This window comes from Pleurodeles waltl, chromosome 11 (assembly GCF_031143425.1).
Source record: "Pleurodeles waltl isolate 20211129_DDA chromosome 11, aPleWal1.hap1.20221129, whole genome shotgun sequence".
NCBI classification, from domain to species: Eukaryota; Metazoa; Chordata; class Amphibia; order Caudata; family Salamandridae; genus Pleurodeles; species Pleurodeles waltl.
The window spans coordinates 25,850,574-25,864,862 of record NC_090450.1 but is presented as its reverse complement, the minus strand read 5'-3'; the positions used below and the strand labels follow the sequence as shown (position 1 = coordinate 25,864,862).

The following is a 14,289-nucleotide window of genomic DNA, read 5'->3' as shown; positions in this document are numbered from 1 at the left end:
TCCATGGATTGTGGCAGAGTCACAACCAAAAAGGTTTCCAAGCTCCTAGAGTACTGGTGTTGGGGTAAGGAAACATTAGGGAAATCATTCACAGTTACAAGCTGCACCTTTATTACCCTCTCAGTGAAAACTAGCCAAAGTTAGTTCCAGATCAGACACCGGAATCTCTGCAGTGTGCGAAACTTTAATGTCAAAATGCTCATGCAACCCCTAAACCTAAAATAAAGACTCCAAACACAGACTGACCAAATTGAGTTTTATTTCAAGTAGTGCAGTGAGGGAGCCACAGAGATCTTATATTGTGCGTTTCACAGTATTCTTTGACTCCCAGGCTGTTACGCTGGGGTTAATGGTTTGAAAATGTAAAAAGTTCACAAAAGGCATATTGCATGTTATAATAGTCATCTGCTGCCCATCCCACAACGCAAATTCAAGGTGATCCGAACAATTATCCCTAAGTTGCTGTGCATCCTAACCTCTAAGGTCTCACAATCTATGTCTCAAACATGCTTGAAAAAGCTAGCTGGCCTCCTCCCACCCTCACACATGGTCTACACCAACAGGCACACACCAAGCACCATATACATACACAACTCTTCCTCAATGATCCCACTAGCAAACATTGACTCCCACTCCCAAACCTTTATCACCCTTCCCTTTCAGAAGTAATTTACAAAACCCACATGTACCTGCACATTACACAAACATGAAACTGACCTATCCTCCCAAAACACCCTGCCTTTCACTCAAGCCCAATTCAGCTACTCACAATAATTCAGTTACAAGGTCCTAGAAGTCCCACAACCCTGCGGCAATCTTTACCACCTCACACTGTACGTTCCCGCCAAACTTCCACAATTCTCCCTCTAGCATGCTCTACTCTTACCCACTGGACTGGTCGACTGGATGCAGGTTTTGAGGGAGATATCAAGGACCGCTAAAGGTGTGAGTAATGAAACACCCACATTAAAAGTGGAAAATAAATCTCCAGGTGCCAGCATGCTTAATGCTGTTGGTCAAAACCACAAACTGGCTAATGAAATCCTCATCACATGGACCCGGTTGACAGCTCTGGATAAGGATATCACTACCATGCTCTAAATCTTTCAAGACCTGCCGACCATACATTTTACAAGATCCTACTCTAAACTATCATCCTGCAAGCCCTACACTGACACCACCCAGCACAATAATTGCAAAACCCATCTCAAGCTTACTCATTTTCGCCAGGATATACGGTACCCACTGGTCCGTTCTCACAGACTGACACAATTCTGCTCTATTCGTCTGCACGTTTCCTAGGTGTTCTATAATGTCCTTCGAAAGCCTCCTTAAACCACCAATACATTAACTTGCCTTGCTATATTTCCACTACGCCTACCCTGTGTCGCATACATTGCTGTAAAAGTGTGTGGCCCTTAAATGGAGTCCTCCTCCTCACTCAGCTCTGGCACCCTGTTATCCCTATTTCATTACCTTAAAAAATTAATCTAAAACAAAAATAATTTAAAAAAAGAGGAATCAGTCCGCAGAGTTTCTGTTTCATTTGGTCACTCTAAAACTCCAAAACAGGAGAAAACAAATATTACATAAAAACTGATTAAAAATGACGTGCAATAAGTTAGAGCAGCATAAGGCATCCGTTAAAAATCCCTTTGGCCAAGATGAATGAAAATAAAAATGGCAGTTTCTTTGTCGGGCGAGGATGGACCTGATCCGACTTCAGATGTCGTTGTGGGTTTCCCCGGGCCGCTTTATGATGGCGCTGTACTTCAAGGGAGCGGAGTCTGCCTTCAGGACCACCTCCACAAGGGTGAACACACTGATCGTCTACATCGAGAGAGGACAGAGAACCAATCATTGGAACCAACACAAAACAAAAAGGATCAAGAGGCTAGAACTGCATAGGTGCAAATCCACCACCCCCCCCAAAATCTCAAAATAGTAACTTTAGAACATTTAATCGTTTTCAGCAAACAGTACGAAGCATGCTGGCACTTGTACCTCACACGCAGAATGGAGAAACAGAGACTACAGGCCTGATTACGACCTAGGCGGATGGGACTCCATCACGAACGTGACGGATATCCTGCCCACTTGTTTTACAAGTTCCATAGTGACAGAGTATCCCATCCGCCAAGGTCATACCCCATGCCCCATATGTTCTAGCATTCTTAGCATCACTGAGTGGAAAAAAAACCAAGCAAAGCATACCCATGGAAAAAACAATAATGATGGGTGGAATGCTTTCCATCATCTCAGACAAGGGCAACTGCTCAAGTTCAGTCCATCATTTTCCAACCACTATATCATTTCAGACATAGCCTAGCCATATGCAAATCAGCCTTGTTCACCCATGGAAAAGAACATTCCAGCTGAATTGCCTGGCCTGGTCCACTCTCAACTGGACCACAAGCACACCCAGAACCATTCCGGCCTACTCAGGCCTCATCAGTGAGGTGTAGCCATGACATGGGACATTTTAGAGACAATGGACAGCCAAAATAAAGCCAGAATCTATGCTGTGGAAAGTCCAGGTAGAGATAACATAAGCGGTGTATGGAACCGCTTCCTAGGGGCCGCAATGTTAACGTTTTACCTTCTGAACTACTGAGAAAATGTTCACTTGTAGCACTTACTGAACTGTCTCGTTTGATGTCAGCTGAACACTTCTCACACTGCCCATATAGCCGGAAAGATAATTACAGTACTTGCTAATTTGTATAGTTATCGTCGTACTTCAGCTGCATACTAGCTTTTTTTTAATAAATAAAAAAAAAACTATTCCACTTGCTAAGTGACCTTTTGCCACATATGACACATTCAACCAGACCTAGCTTTTTGGCCAACCACACTTTGCTGGGCAGGGAGGGAGGTGAAGGGTTGCCTGCGATCTTTGTGATGTCAAAGTCTGGGCCATCTGTGATGAACCCTTGCCTTTGAGGTAAAAACAACACACTACAGGTCTAGGTACATTGGCGTTTAAATCTACAGCAAGTCAGTTTTATACTAATTTTATCCAGTAAAGTGGTCTTCAAACCCTACAAAGTTTTGACAGTTGTTCTAGTCTAATGTACCCAAAATACACTATTTGCACTAAATTCACTACAAATTTAGTGACGGGGTGAGGGTCATATTCATCCCCAAGATAAAGTGACCTTCAATCCTACTAAGTCTTGACGCATGTCACTACTCTAATATGCTTAAAATGTGTGATCCAAAGATTCATTAGGGAGTGAACACCTAAAGCCACTGAATTTTTTGTGCCACCATATGACATAACACCTTATTTCTTACACTTAATACTACAATTTTGCCACTTCTAAGTAATAATACGTTTTTGCCATTTATAAGTCTTCTAGGTGTTGTTAATAATCATTTGAACATTACTCAGTTTAATAGGAAATGGGATTCTGTGATCCCAGTATAAACACCAGTCTACTCGACAACTTGTGACGCTCTCAGTCACTGATTATAAAGAAATGACATCAGAACTCAACTATTATAGCCTTAGAGCCCACCGTAGCAGGGCTATACGGGCCATGAAAGGCCCGCTCCAGCGTTAAAGGCCCCAGCCAAAGGTGAGGGCCTTTAACAAGGGAGCAGGACTTTAATTGCTGGTACAGCCCAGCTACGAAGGGCTAGAAAGGCTATTAGAACATTCTGCCACTAGTGAGCAGAATGTTCTAATAAATAAAACAAAGTCCTCATGGAGCCCGAGGGGACTGAAATCCCCTCCGGCTCAGTGAGGCCTTTGTTCACAGCCTTCGCTGTGAACAAAAAACATTGGAATGTTGACGCTCCGGGCTTTTACCTGCCACAAGAAGCCCAGACCAATCTATTGTCACCAATGGAGTTCGCAACACTCCAATGTTCTAATATAAGTTATTGCAGTCCAGCTCTGACGTCACACTGCCTACTGCCAGACAACTCTCCAGGTGAAGGGCCGTTCAGGTCAAGGAGCATAACTCAAGCAGCAGTTTAAAGCAACAAAAACAGAATATTGCTTTTCTTTCTTCTGCTCTATTTTTTAGCTTACATTGATAAGGAGAAAAAAACGTTTCTATTTTGCACTCCTCAGATAATCAGAGAAAAGCGAGAATGTTTCTGCAATTTCTACAGAATGTATGTCGGAATAAAGCATGCTGGAACCACGCATGCCTGAACGCGGTCGGAACAACGACCGCACTGTTACCACTAATGCCTTTACCACAAATGCCTTAACAACCATGTTTTGTTGTAAAGGCATTCGTGGTGAAGGCATTAGTAAACGGCATGCATGGATCCAGCATGCGACCCCGCTGGACCTCCACCCCGCCCCTAAAAATTACAGCGACCCCCCTACCCCTACAACCACCCCAACCCCCCCCACCCCGCCCCTAAAACTACCCCAACCCCACCCCTAAAATTACTGCAACCCCCACCCCGCCCCTAAAACATAAAACCACCCCAACCCCCCACCCCACCCCTAAAATTACCGCAACTGCCACCCCACAAACAACCCCGCCCCTACATACCGCAACTCCTCACCCCTGCCCCTAAAACCACCCCAACACCCCCAACCCGCCCCTAAAACCTAAACTACCCCCACCCCGTCCTTGAAACCTAAAACCACCTCAACCCCCACCCCATCCCTAAAACCACCCCAAACCCCCACCCCACCCCTAAAACCTACGACCACCCCAACCCACCCCATAAAATTACCCCGGCCCTACCCCTAAAACCACCCCAACCCCCACCCCTAAAATTTCTGCGAAACCCCTCCCCTAAAACCACCCCAACTCCCACCCCTAAAATGACCACGATCCCCACCCATAAAATCTAAAACCACCTCAACCCCCACCCCCAAAAAGAAAAAATACCCAAGACCCCCACCCCTAAAACCAAAAATACCCCGACACCCCCAACCCTGCCCCTAAAACTAAAAATGCCCCGACCCCCTCTCCCCTGTCCCTAATCCACCCCAAACCCCCAAAAACTAAAATACCCCAACCCCCTCGGTAGCCCCTAAAACTAAAAATGCCCCAACCCCACCTCCCCCAAACCTAAACCACCCAGACCCCACACCCCCTAAAACAAAAAAAAAAAAACTGATGCCCCGCCCATAAAACTAAAAATAGCAACACCCCCGCCCCTTAAACAGCCCCAGTCCCAGCCCCACTTACCTGATCACGTCCTCCTCCTCACCCAACTCCCTTCTGTGCCTTAACCATGCATGTGCGCGGTTCAGCACATGCGTGGTTAAGGCACCGAACAAGATAGACGTGGTTAACGAAAGCGCTGTTCCGCTTTCGCTGTCCACGACTTTGTTGTTCGGGAGTCATGGTTCAGGCTGCTTCCCATTTCTGCACTTCTATTGAACTGATTCTAATATCTGTTTGCAACATGTAACTAAGGGTTCTGATGTGTTTAATTTTGCACTAAAGGTTTTATTTTTATTCTTCATGTTTGCAAACATGCTAGCTTTTTCATATGAAAGAGCTGTGCACTAAAGTTTTTAGTGGTTTGTGGGTAAGGTGATGGTATGACCATGTATTATACGGGATAAAGTACCCCTTAACGCACATAAAGATATTGCAAGTCATCTCGAAGTTCCACAACCTTATAAAGAAACTCTTCCTTCAGCCTTGATCCTCTATATGGTTATCGAACTCCTCAGTAACTTGTAATATCCTTATAATGTATGGCAGGGGGTACGTTATCCCTTATATTATTCTCAAAATGTTTTGTTGGCAACGTGAAGATTCAAGCTCATGACCTGGAAACCACATGCAGTATTACGCACTTAAAACAATGAACCATACTGCCATTTTTAAACACCTCCATTAATTCATGCATCCATTTGCTCATCATTAGCAGCTTGCCTGTGCAACATGAGGTTTAATAAAAACTTAAGTGAGACTACTGCGTAAAGTGCAAAAGTGAAGTGAAACGTGGTGGAAAAAGTGTGCTTTGGGTAGGAGGCCAAGGTATCTTCAGACAGCCATGGGACTAAGGATGGTCTCTGCTGCACAGACGGGTACGGAGGGCAGTCTCCTGGTACAGGTAGCCTTTGCCTGCAGCCTCCTTCGGCAAGGCTGCGTGAAGAATGACTGCAGAACTGACCCTTCAAAGATGCTCCCTGCTGCACTGAGAGTTTCTTGATCTGAACCAGACACACTAGCCTGGGCAGGGGGGGGCACCAGGACGGAGCAGCACTTGGGCAGACCACTACCTGTACTTCTACAGTTCTATTTATGGTAACTCACAACTTTGGCATAAACACAAACACACGTAGGGGCACCAGGAGGGTGGAGAGTTACCAGACCACACTGATCTCCAAGGAATGTGCAGCAAGCAACCCACCTCATACCTGTGGTAGAGGTAAAAGGACCTGTAACCCTAGATTATTAAACAGCTGATGTACATCATCAGTCATGTTGGTGCCAGAACATGGGAGTGGTAGTCCAAGACCTCCAGTATACTCTGCTGGTGAGAGACAAATGTCAAAATCAGGCAGTGCCCCAGCAGAGGACTCACAGCACCAACAAGGGACAAACTGCACTAACATGTCCAGAAGACATTTTTATTATCAAAGCTTGATACAATGTGCAGAAAAGGACCAAAGATGTACAATAACTGAAAAGTTTGATAAAGGCCTATGGTGTTGTTCTTCAGTCTCCTCTCACTATCTGTGATGCGACACATCCCCACACATGCAGAAACATACTAACGACACCCACTGAACATCCGCTTCTTACTTCAGGAAGTCGCAAACAGCGTAAACCAATGACATTTCTCAAGAAAGCTCTTGCAGATAATTCAGCCACCAAACATGATGAACAAAGTACTACAGGAGTCTGCCATCACCTGGAGGACAGCTGGCTGTCCTGGAGTCTCTGGCTCCCAGAGAAGTGTTAATTCGGGCTTCTTTCCCACCTGCTGGAAGCGGACACCTTGTAGAGGTAGAGCCTGTAGAAGAGATATCAAAAGGAGGACATGAAAGTTACAAAAGAGGCAAAACACTTTGTAAGTCAGTACGTTTGTGCACACATAGGGATGCCAAGGTGTGATAAATGCCATGCATAAGGCTCTGACCTCTCTGCCACACTGTGCCAAAGCTCATCCCATAAGACCCCCACTAGCTGTGTTTGTTTTAGGTGCTGGTTGAATGTGACCTAATGGGTGAGGCTGACATCGACAGCTCACTTAACCTAAGACAGCATCATGCTACAAGCAGAGATGATGGTCATTCAGCACTGGCTTGATGATGTGTATGACCCCAGAGCTCAGATAACCCTTTACCAGAAGATCCTAGACACCCAAACATTGGGAGGGTAGAGTCCAAGTTAAGTCACCCTGCAGGGATACAGAGGATACATACCCTACAGGAGAAGCAGCTGTTCCTTTAGATAGATGTGTATATTGGTTATTAGAACATTGGAACGTTGAGCACTCCACTGGAGAGAACGGAGTACCTCTGGGCTTCTAATGGCTGGTAAGAGTCCGGAACTCCAACATTCCAATTTTTGTTTTTCAGGCTATTTTCTAATCAGAACATTCTGCCCAGGTGGAGCGGAATATTCTAGTAGCTTTATAGACCACCGTATCTAGGCTGTACTGGCCATTAAAGGCTCACTCCCTTCCTTAAGGCTATTGCCTTCGGCTTGGGCCTTCAACGATGCAGTGGGCCTTTAGCGGCCATTATTGCCTGTTATGGCAGGCTATAAAGCTAAGGTAAACCAGACTTGGATCCCCTCATTACATTATTGTAACGCCACCTACCTAAAGCTTCAAGTGCGCAGGCAGATCTCCGAATGTGACCATTCACGTTCCAACACCAGCAGCTTGGGTACCTTTTTGGAACAAGCTTTCCAGCAGCACTTTGTGCGAGAGGTTTGATCATGGACACAGTCTGTGTTCCACGAGGAGTCACAGTGTTTAGTTTTTGATTCTTCGACGAGTCGGTCTTAGATGAAGGATGTGTGATGAAGATGTCTTCTGAGGACCTGCGGATGGATACACCAGATCTTTTTCACTAACTCGTACGGTAGCTGGTGCCACCATCTGAGAAACCAAGCTGCAAGTAAGGGCAGCGAGGGACCTGCATCCGATGCCACAGGCAGTGCAGTGGCAAAGGTACCAGGGAGGATGGCCAAGTGGCAGGAGGGCACACAAAGAGGCCATTCTTCAGACAACCATCCTTTTTCAAGCTTGCCGACTGATCTATTGCACAATGAGTGAGTGGGACTCCCTTTACTGTGGGGATAAGAGTATATACGGATGTGCCCTGAGATTATACACCCTAAGGAAGACAAGGACACAATGGATTAGGAAGAGAGTTTCTTCAATATGATCACCCTTAGAAGGAGAATGGTGGAGCAGAGAAGAGGTTTCCAATCCACACTTGACAAGCTTCAGGCAGGGAGAACCTCTGCTGATGGAGTTTTTGCAAGAAGGCAAAGTAGTGAATAGAAATCACTCCTAGGGAAGGTTCCTTAGAAGAAAGTCAGAGGGGAAGAAAAGAAAACAAAATGTTCTGGGGTTAGAAATATTAACTCCAACACTGAAGTTCTGGTTCAGAAATGAAACGAGTAGCACCTCCAGAGGCTCTTCAAAGAGTCACTACTTCTATTATAAATGGATAATTCATTTGAACAAGAGCAGAAACATCTGCTGAGAATGAGTCAGACAGAGGAGCCGGGTCCCTCTGAACTGCTACCCTAACTGGGGGTTCAGGGAGAGCTGAAAGAAGACAGAGTTGACTATGGAGGCACTAAGAACTCCCCCCTACTTAGAAACTATCCCGAGTGTTATCTAGTAAGCGTGGCACACATGCTGGCGGACAAGCCTGCTTTCATTAACAGAGCACCCACTTCTGCTTAGGTGCCTGGGTGATGCAAGGCAAAGCGAACAGTGGGGGTGTGAGGAGACTCTTGGAGGGGAAGTGGATGGACAGCATGGGAAGCGTTCAGATGCATTTCCATGCAGGCCACCCACTTCCTCTCTGCGCTTCTCAATATGTCACACCCTTTATCCAGGTGACAGTGGTCCTAAGAGAGACTGGGGATGCATAATCACACCCGCGGGAAGGTGCTGAGAGAAGATTGGGATTGCACAGTTCAGTAAGTGCCTTAATAAACATATATATATATATATATATATATATATATATATATATATATATATATATATATATATATATATATATATATATATATATATATATATAATTTAGCAGTTTTATATAGCGTCAACTGGGCTCAAGGGCATTGGAGTGCTTTACATAACCACCAGTTTGGGTAATGTGTTGAGGAGTCTGCCTTTGCAGAGTTCAGTCAATGCCTTGATAAACATATATAGATATATACATTTCTTTCTCCCTGCAGTTTTATATAGCCTGAACTCGGCCAAGGGCACTGCAGTGCTTTACGTAAGTACCAGTTTCAAGGTCAGATTCTTTTTTTTTGGCCAGATGTTTCATTTAAATGATTTACCACCCATCATAGGATGCTGAGCTGACACTGGTGCTCAAACCTGGTTCCGCAGGTGTAAAGTTGGCAGCTCTGGTCAGGACCTGGTTCCGCAGTTGTAAAGTTGCCAGCTCTGGTCAGGACCTGGTGACACTGTTTTACCAATAAGGGTGCAGGCTGCTTTTATTTATGCTCGATCTCTCACCAGCTTCTGATTTTGTGGACCATGTTATCTTTCTGGAGAGACTATTACCAGAAGGACCCACTGGGAAACGCTCCATTTACAAGTTTACATCTATTTGGTCACAGCAATCCTAGAAAGCAGCTGTGTGTCTTTTCTAGCCAAGGAAATTCCTCCACTCTGCTGAGTTTCACAAGGCTCCCCATTGTCACTTCGTGGTGCAGGCGTGTATCGTCATCATCACCCCATCTGACAAAAACAGTCTGCCTTCCTCTGTCATGCAAGCTGGAGCCAGAAAACCATCCTGTAGAGATAGGGCGGCTTTATTTTGTTGTAAGCAGAGTGCCATCCATATAAGATTTACCATTTGCAGTAGGGGTGGTCACAGTTGTGGCTCGGAGGGATTCCTGGGGGCAGGACAGCGCACAGGTTGGGGGGCAGGAGGGAGGGGGGATTAATACATTCAGATTTAGTAAAATTAAATGTAAAAAAAAATTACCTCCTCCCTGCGTGCCGCTCCTCTCTACTGCGTTATCGCTGTATGCAGGCAGAGGCTCCCAGCCTGCCCTGCGGCCAATCCTGACACTGCTCATAGCAGCATCAGGATTGGTTGGGAGCGCCCAGCCAGGCTCTCTCCAGCCCGGCGACTGTGTTGCTGGGCTGGAGAGAGCGCTGTGCGCATGTGTATTTGGCCAGCCCAAGCCGGCCGGCCAAACATACATGTGCAGTGAGGGGGAGTGCTGTGCACGTCCCCTCAGTGCACGTCACCCCGGTGGCCCAGCCCCTTTCATAGAAAATTATAATAATAAACATAGTTTAATATCCTTTTCTTTGAAAGGTCTGGAGCTGCCACGGCTGGGGGGAGGGGATGGGGGGGTGACGCTCCTCCGCCCTTATGTGGGAGCCGCCCCTGGGTGATCGGAAAAATTGTTTCACATGATAGGGTACAGCTTAATAGCAGCTGGCAGGTACTAGAGGCAATGTAAGATTGAGTCCATGACAAAGAATGCCACCAGGATAAAACATCTGTATAGCTAAGGAAAATGTTACCCACTGACGTGTACATGTTAGACTGCACTGACGTTTACGTCCCAGAGCCGAGATGGTTTGGGATGGCGTCATTCCCTTAGAGGGCAGAAGGCTCAGGTGTGAAGTGGTCCTTCAAGAATACTATGAAAAGAAGAGAGTGAAGGCTGATTTTCTTAAACAACCCTACTCACCTTATAGCAAAGAGGTAGGGCAAAATCCGCGGATGCTGAATGTACGCACAGTTAGCAACAGTCCATCAGTGCATAGATCACTGTCCTATGCGGTCGCATGGTACGGTGTCTTAGAAAAGTAAGATAGAAGTTTATTATGCAACCTCCAAACCTGTGCAGATCAATGTTGGCCTCCCACGGACTCTCATCTACCCAGCGGCTTTACTAACTCATCATGGGGTTGGCTCAGCTAAAGATTCGTGTGTATTTTACATCCAAAAGACTTCCTTGAAAACCACCACTACCGACTGGGAAGAAACAAACGAGATATATAAATTCACTAGGAGACGACTGCGTCTCATGGTGGCACTTACGTTGCAGTAGACACGTTTCTGGACTCCGTATCTCAGCACCAAGACGTCGAAGGCTTCACTCAGCACTCCCATCACCATGGCTTCCGACTCTAGAGGACCAGACTCCTATTGACAAGAAGAGAAGATTCAGGGCTTTTATTGCATTGAGCATCACTTGCTAGTGCCCGGGTAGAGGAAATCTCACAGTGCAAGCACCACAATGGAATGGGCTACATGAAACCTCACACAACAGAAAGGGGACATCAAGGAATCATAAGAAGCAAAGTGACCACAAGGCAAGGAATGTTTACCTGTGGAAATGGTACAAAAAAATCATATGACAAAGGGAACTGACGGGCTTACGTTAGGGGGTGGTGGATAGCATATGAATCTTTGCATATTCGTATCTATCCATTACCATTCTTGAGATGGGAGTATGGCACGCGACTCGCGAGATGCAAAGCCATGAGTGGACCATACGCACTATTCTGCTCTCACAACTGTAAAACATAGGACGTTACGCACTGTACATATGGTTTACATTATGGCATTTTTTCACGAGTGTATCTTTATATAAAAAAATTATTTCGCTAAAACCAGCATGCAAGGAGTTACATTTGTGTGGAAAGTTTAAATGACGTTAAAGCGGTCCTGATGACCTGTTCAGTAACTGTAGCAATCGAAAGTGTTTCTCATTTCACTTGTGTTGTACTGTGCCAATGAACTGGAGCGAGACCCTTGCCTTGTAGTGATAAAAGAGTGAAACTGTCTATATTATAGAGGCTTCCAACATTAGCAACGATCACAATTAATCAGGTGGAACAACCACAAAAGCCAGTGGTGGTAAAGTTGCCCTCACTCGATCCAGTGGACAGACACATGAACTGGCTTCTATGAACAGCTTCTTTGTACTATGTTCAGATGCTTCATTTAAATTGCTTTCTATGTGCTGCGAAGAGGGGGTCGTCAGCTGTTGGCGCAAGTTGGCACGAAGTATATATTCTTTACTGGATCTTGAATCTAAGCTAGTTCCAGTGGACCACATTAGTATGCCTGCCATGTACCTACTGCATAAGATGGAATAAGGAACTGAAACTAGCGGTGAGCCCTGCAGGAGCTCGGCCCACCACCCTGGGGTAGTTTCTAAAGAGGGGGAAGGTGGCGGGGTTGTTCCCACTGATTAACCTTCTGTTTCACTGATCTTGTTCGAAGCCTGTCTGTTCGTTCCCACTCTGGTGCATTTTTGTAGGTAGCGCCCCATGCATCCATCAGGAGTCTGACACCTCCTGTGCACCTTTCCTGATCTTCTAAAAGCCCTTGTATATTTGAGTCCTGTAAGGATACCAGTGCCATAACTTTGTATAGTGTACAATCATTTTATGTTTTATTATTTATTGTACATAGTGTTTATGCACTTGTGTGACCACCACAATTGTGCCGAATAAAGATTGTGAATCAAATCGATACCAGTGCTAAAAAGATGCACCTGCCTCAATTCTAACTTGGACTTGCTAGAGTGGGTATGTTCAGCCCCTACTTCTGCCCTGGCCGACTAGTGAGGTCTCAGACTATGCCTCACATCACAGTGCCTCACCGTGTCCTATGCAATCCACACTTAGCGCCCAGCCCGTGCTGCATCCCCACTGCTGTGAGCCGCTTACATTCATTGGTGCCTCCTTGGAGTGAAACTTTTAAAGGAGAACTCCTCCAGTCCAGACCACCCCCCCCCCGCCCCCCCCCCCTCATTGCCCGTCCTCAAAGTACACCGCCTTTCCTGGTACAAAAGTGTCCAGGCCAGACACAGAGCTCCACCTCCTTCACCAGCTGCCAGGTAGCCCACCTGGAAGGCAATTCTCAATGTCAAAGGAAGTTGGCTGAATGCACAGACTGTCTAATGCAGGTATCCAGGTTTGCCTTAACTGATAGAGTAAAAAAAACCTCTCTCCAAGAATTGTCAGAAGGCCTGGAGATCTCAGTTGAGGGTGAATTCAAATTGTGAGCATCTCTGCATCCCAATTATTAACAGGATAATGTTCTTCTTCCCAAAAGGTGAATTCATACGCCAAGCCACCCTTTAAAAAAACCACAGACTTACAAGTGACCTTAAAAAGATCTTGGAAGTCACATCAATGTCAGTAAGTAGGTTACCCTCACGGTTATTCTCTCTATTCAGAGGAAGATACCTCCTGGGTCCGAAGATTCCTCGCCCAGGTACCAAGGACTGCGGGGAAGGCTGCCGTCAGTCATGGTGAGGAATACTCTTAGGAGCTCACTGGTGTAAGACTGGCCCAGGGTCTTCTCCTGTGAAAGAAACTGCATGGTCCATGCCAAAGCTGCGGCCTCACCTTGACGAACACGGAGAAGAAGAGGTCCGCACTCTGCTCCTGGACTCTCTTGGACGCCGTCTTGCGGTCGTTGCAATGTTCCGCCTGCTTCTGGACACCCTCCGTCGGAAGACTCAATGGGTTTCCACAGCCTTAAAGAAAAATACAATGACATACATTAAAAGAAGAATACAACATCCCTGTGAACATGATTATAGTAACATGAAGGTGAACCAAAACTGATTTAATAAGCTCCTGTATCTCATAAGCATTTGAGTGGAGCAGAAAACAAAATTAGGAAGTTCCATCTTAATTGGCAGGAGGCCACTTAATCTTGTTAAAACCAAAGCCACTCTTGAGAAATGCACAAGAACCCCATGAAGAAAGAAATGAGAAGCCAATGTCCTCTTCAGTTTTTCTAGCAATGCCCAAACCACTAGATATCCTTTGTAAAAAACTGTTGAGAGCAATATATTGTATTTTATTTATTTACTCATTCATAGCAGAGGACCAGCTGCAGGTGCGACAGAGCACTTTTTAAGGAACATGAGAACATAACAAATCTCAACAAAGAGACTAGTCTAAAGAGAATGGAAAGTACAGAGAACACATGTACATAAGAAGCAAGAAAGCATGAAGTGGGAGGGTAGCCAAACTACAAAGTGGCATTTCTAACCGGGAAGTGGATTCAGAAAAACTGGGTTCATAGGTTTTTGCAAAAAGTTAACAAATTGGGGGTTTAGCCTCAGAGATTCAGGAAGTTGGTTCCAGATTCTTAAT

General features: G+C 45.6%; 1 protein-coding gene across 2 annotated transcripts in view; it reads right to left on the bottom strand.

The window, feature by feature from the left end:
- Positions 1 to 239: 239 nt before the first annotated feature.
- The window catches only part of DIS3L2 (DIS3 like 3'-5' exoribonuclease 2), a 714,887-nt gene continuing 700,837 nt past the window's right edge, over positions 240 to 14,289 (bottom strand). For both annotated transcript variants that reach the window (XM_069212876.1, XM_069212877.1), the window contains 4 exons: positions 13,531 to 13,661; positions 11,207 to 11,311; positions 6,850 to 6,951; positions 240 to 1,830 (listed from right to left, as the gene is read on the bottom strand). In XM_069212876.1, coding sequence (XP_069068977.1) covers positions 1,723 to 1,830; positions 6,850 to 6,951; positions 11,207 to 11,311; positions 13,531 to 13,661 — 446 coding nt within the window. In that variant the 3' untranslated portion in view covers positions 240 to 1,722. The remainder of the gene's footprint in view (positions 1,831 to 6,849; positions 6,952 to 11,206; positions 11,312 to 13,530; positions 13,662 to 14,289) is intronic.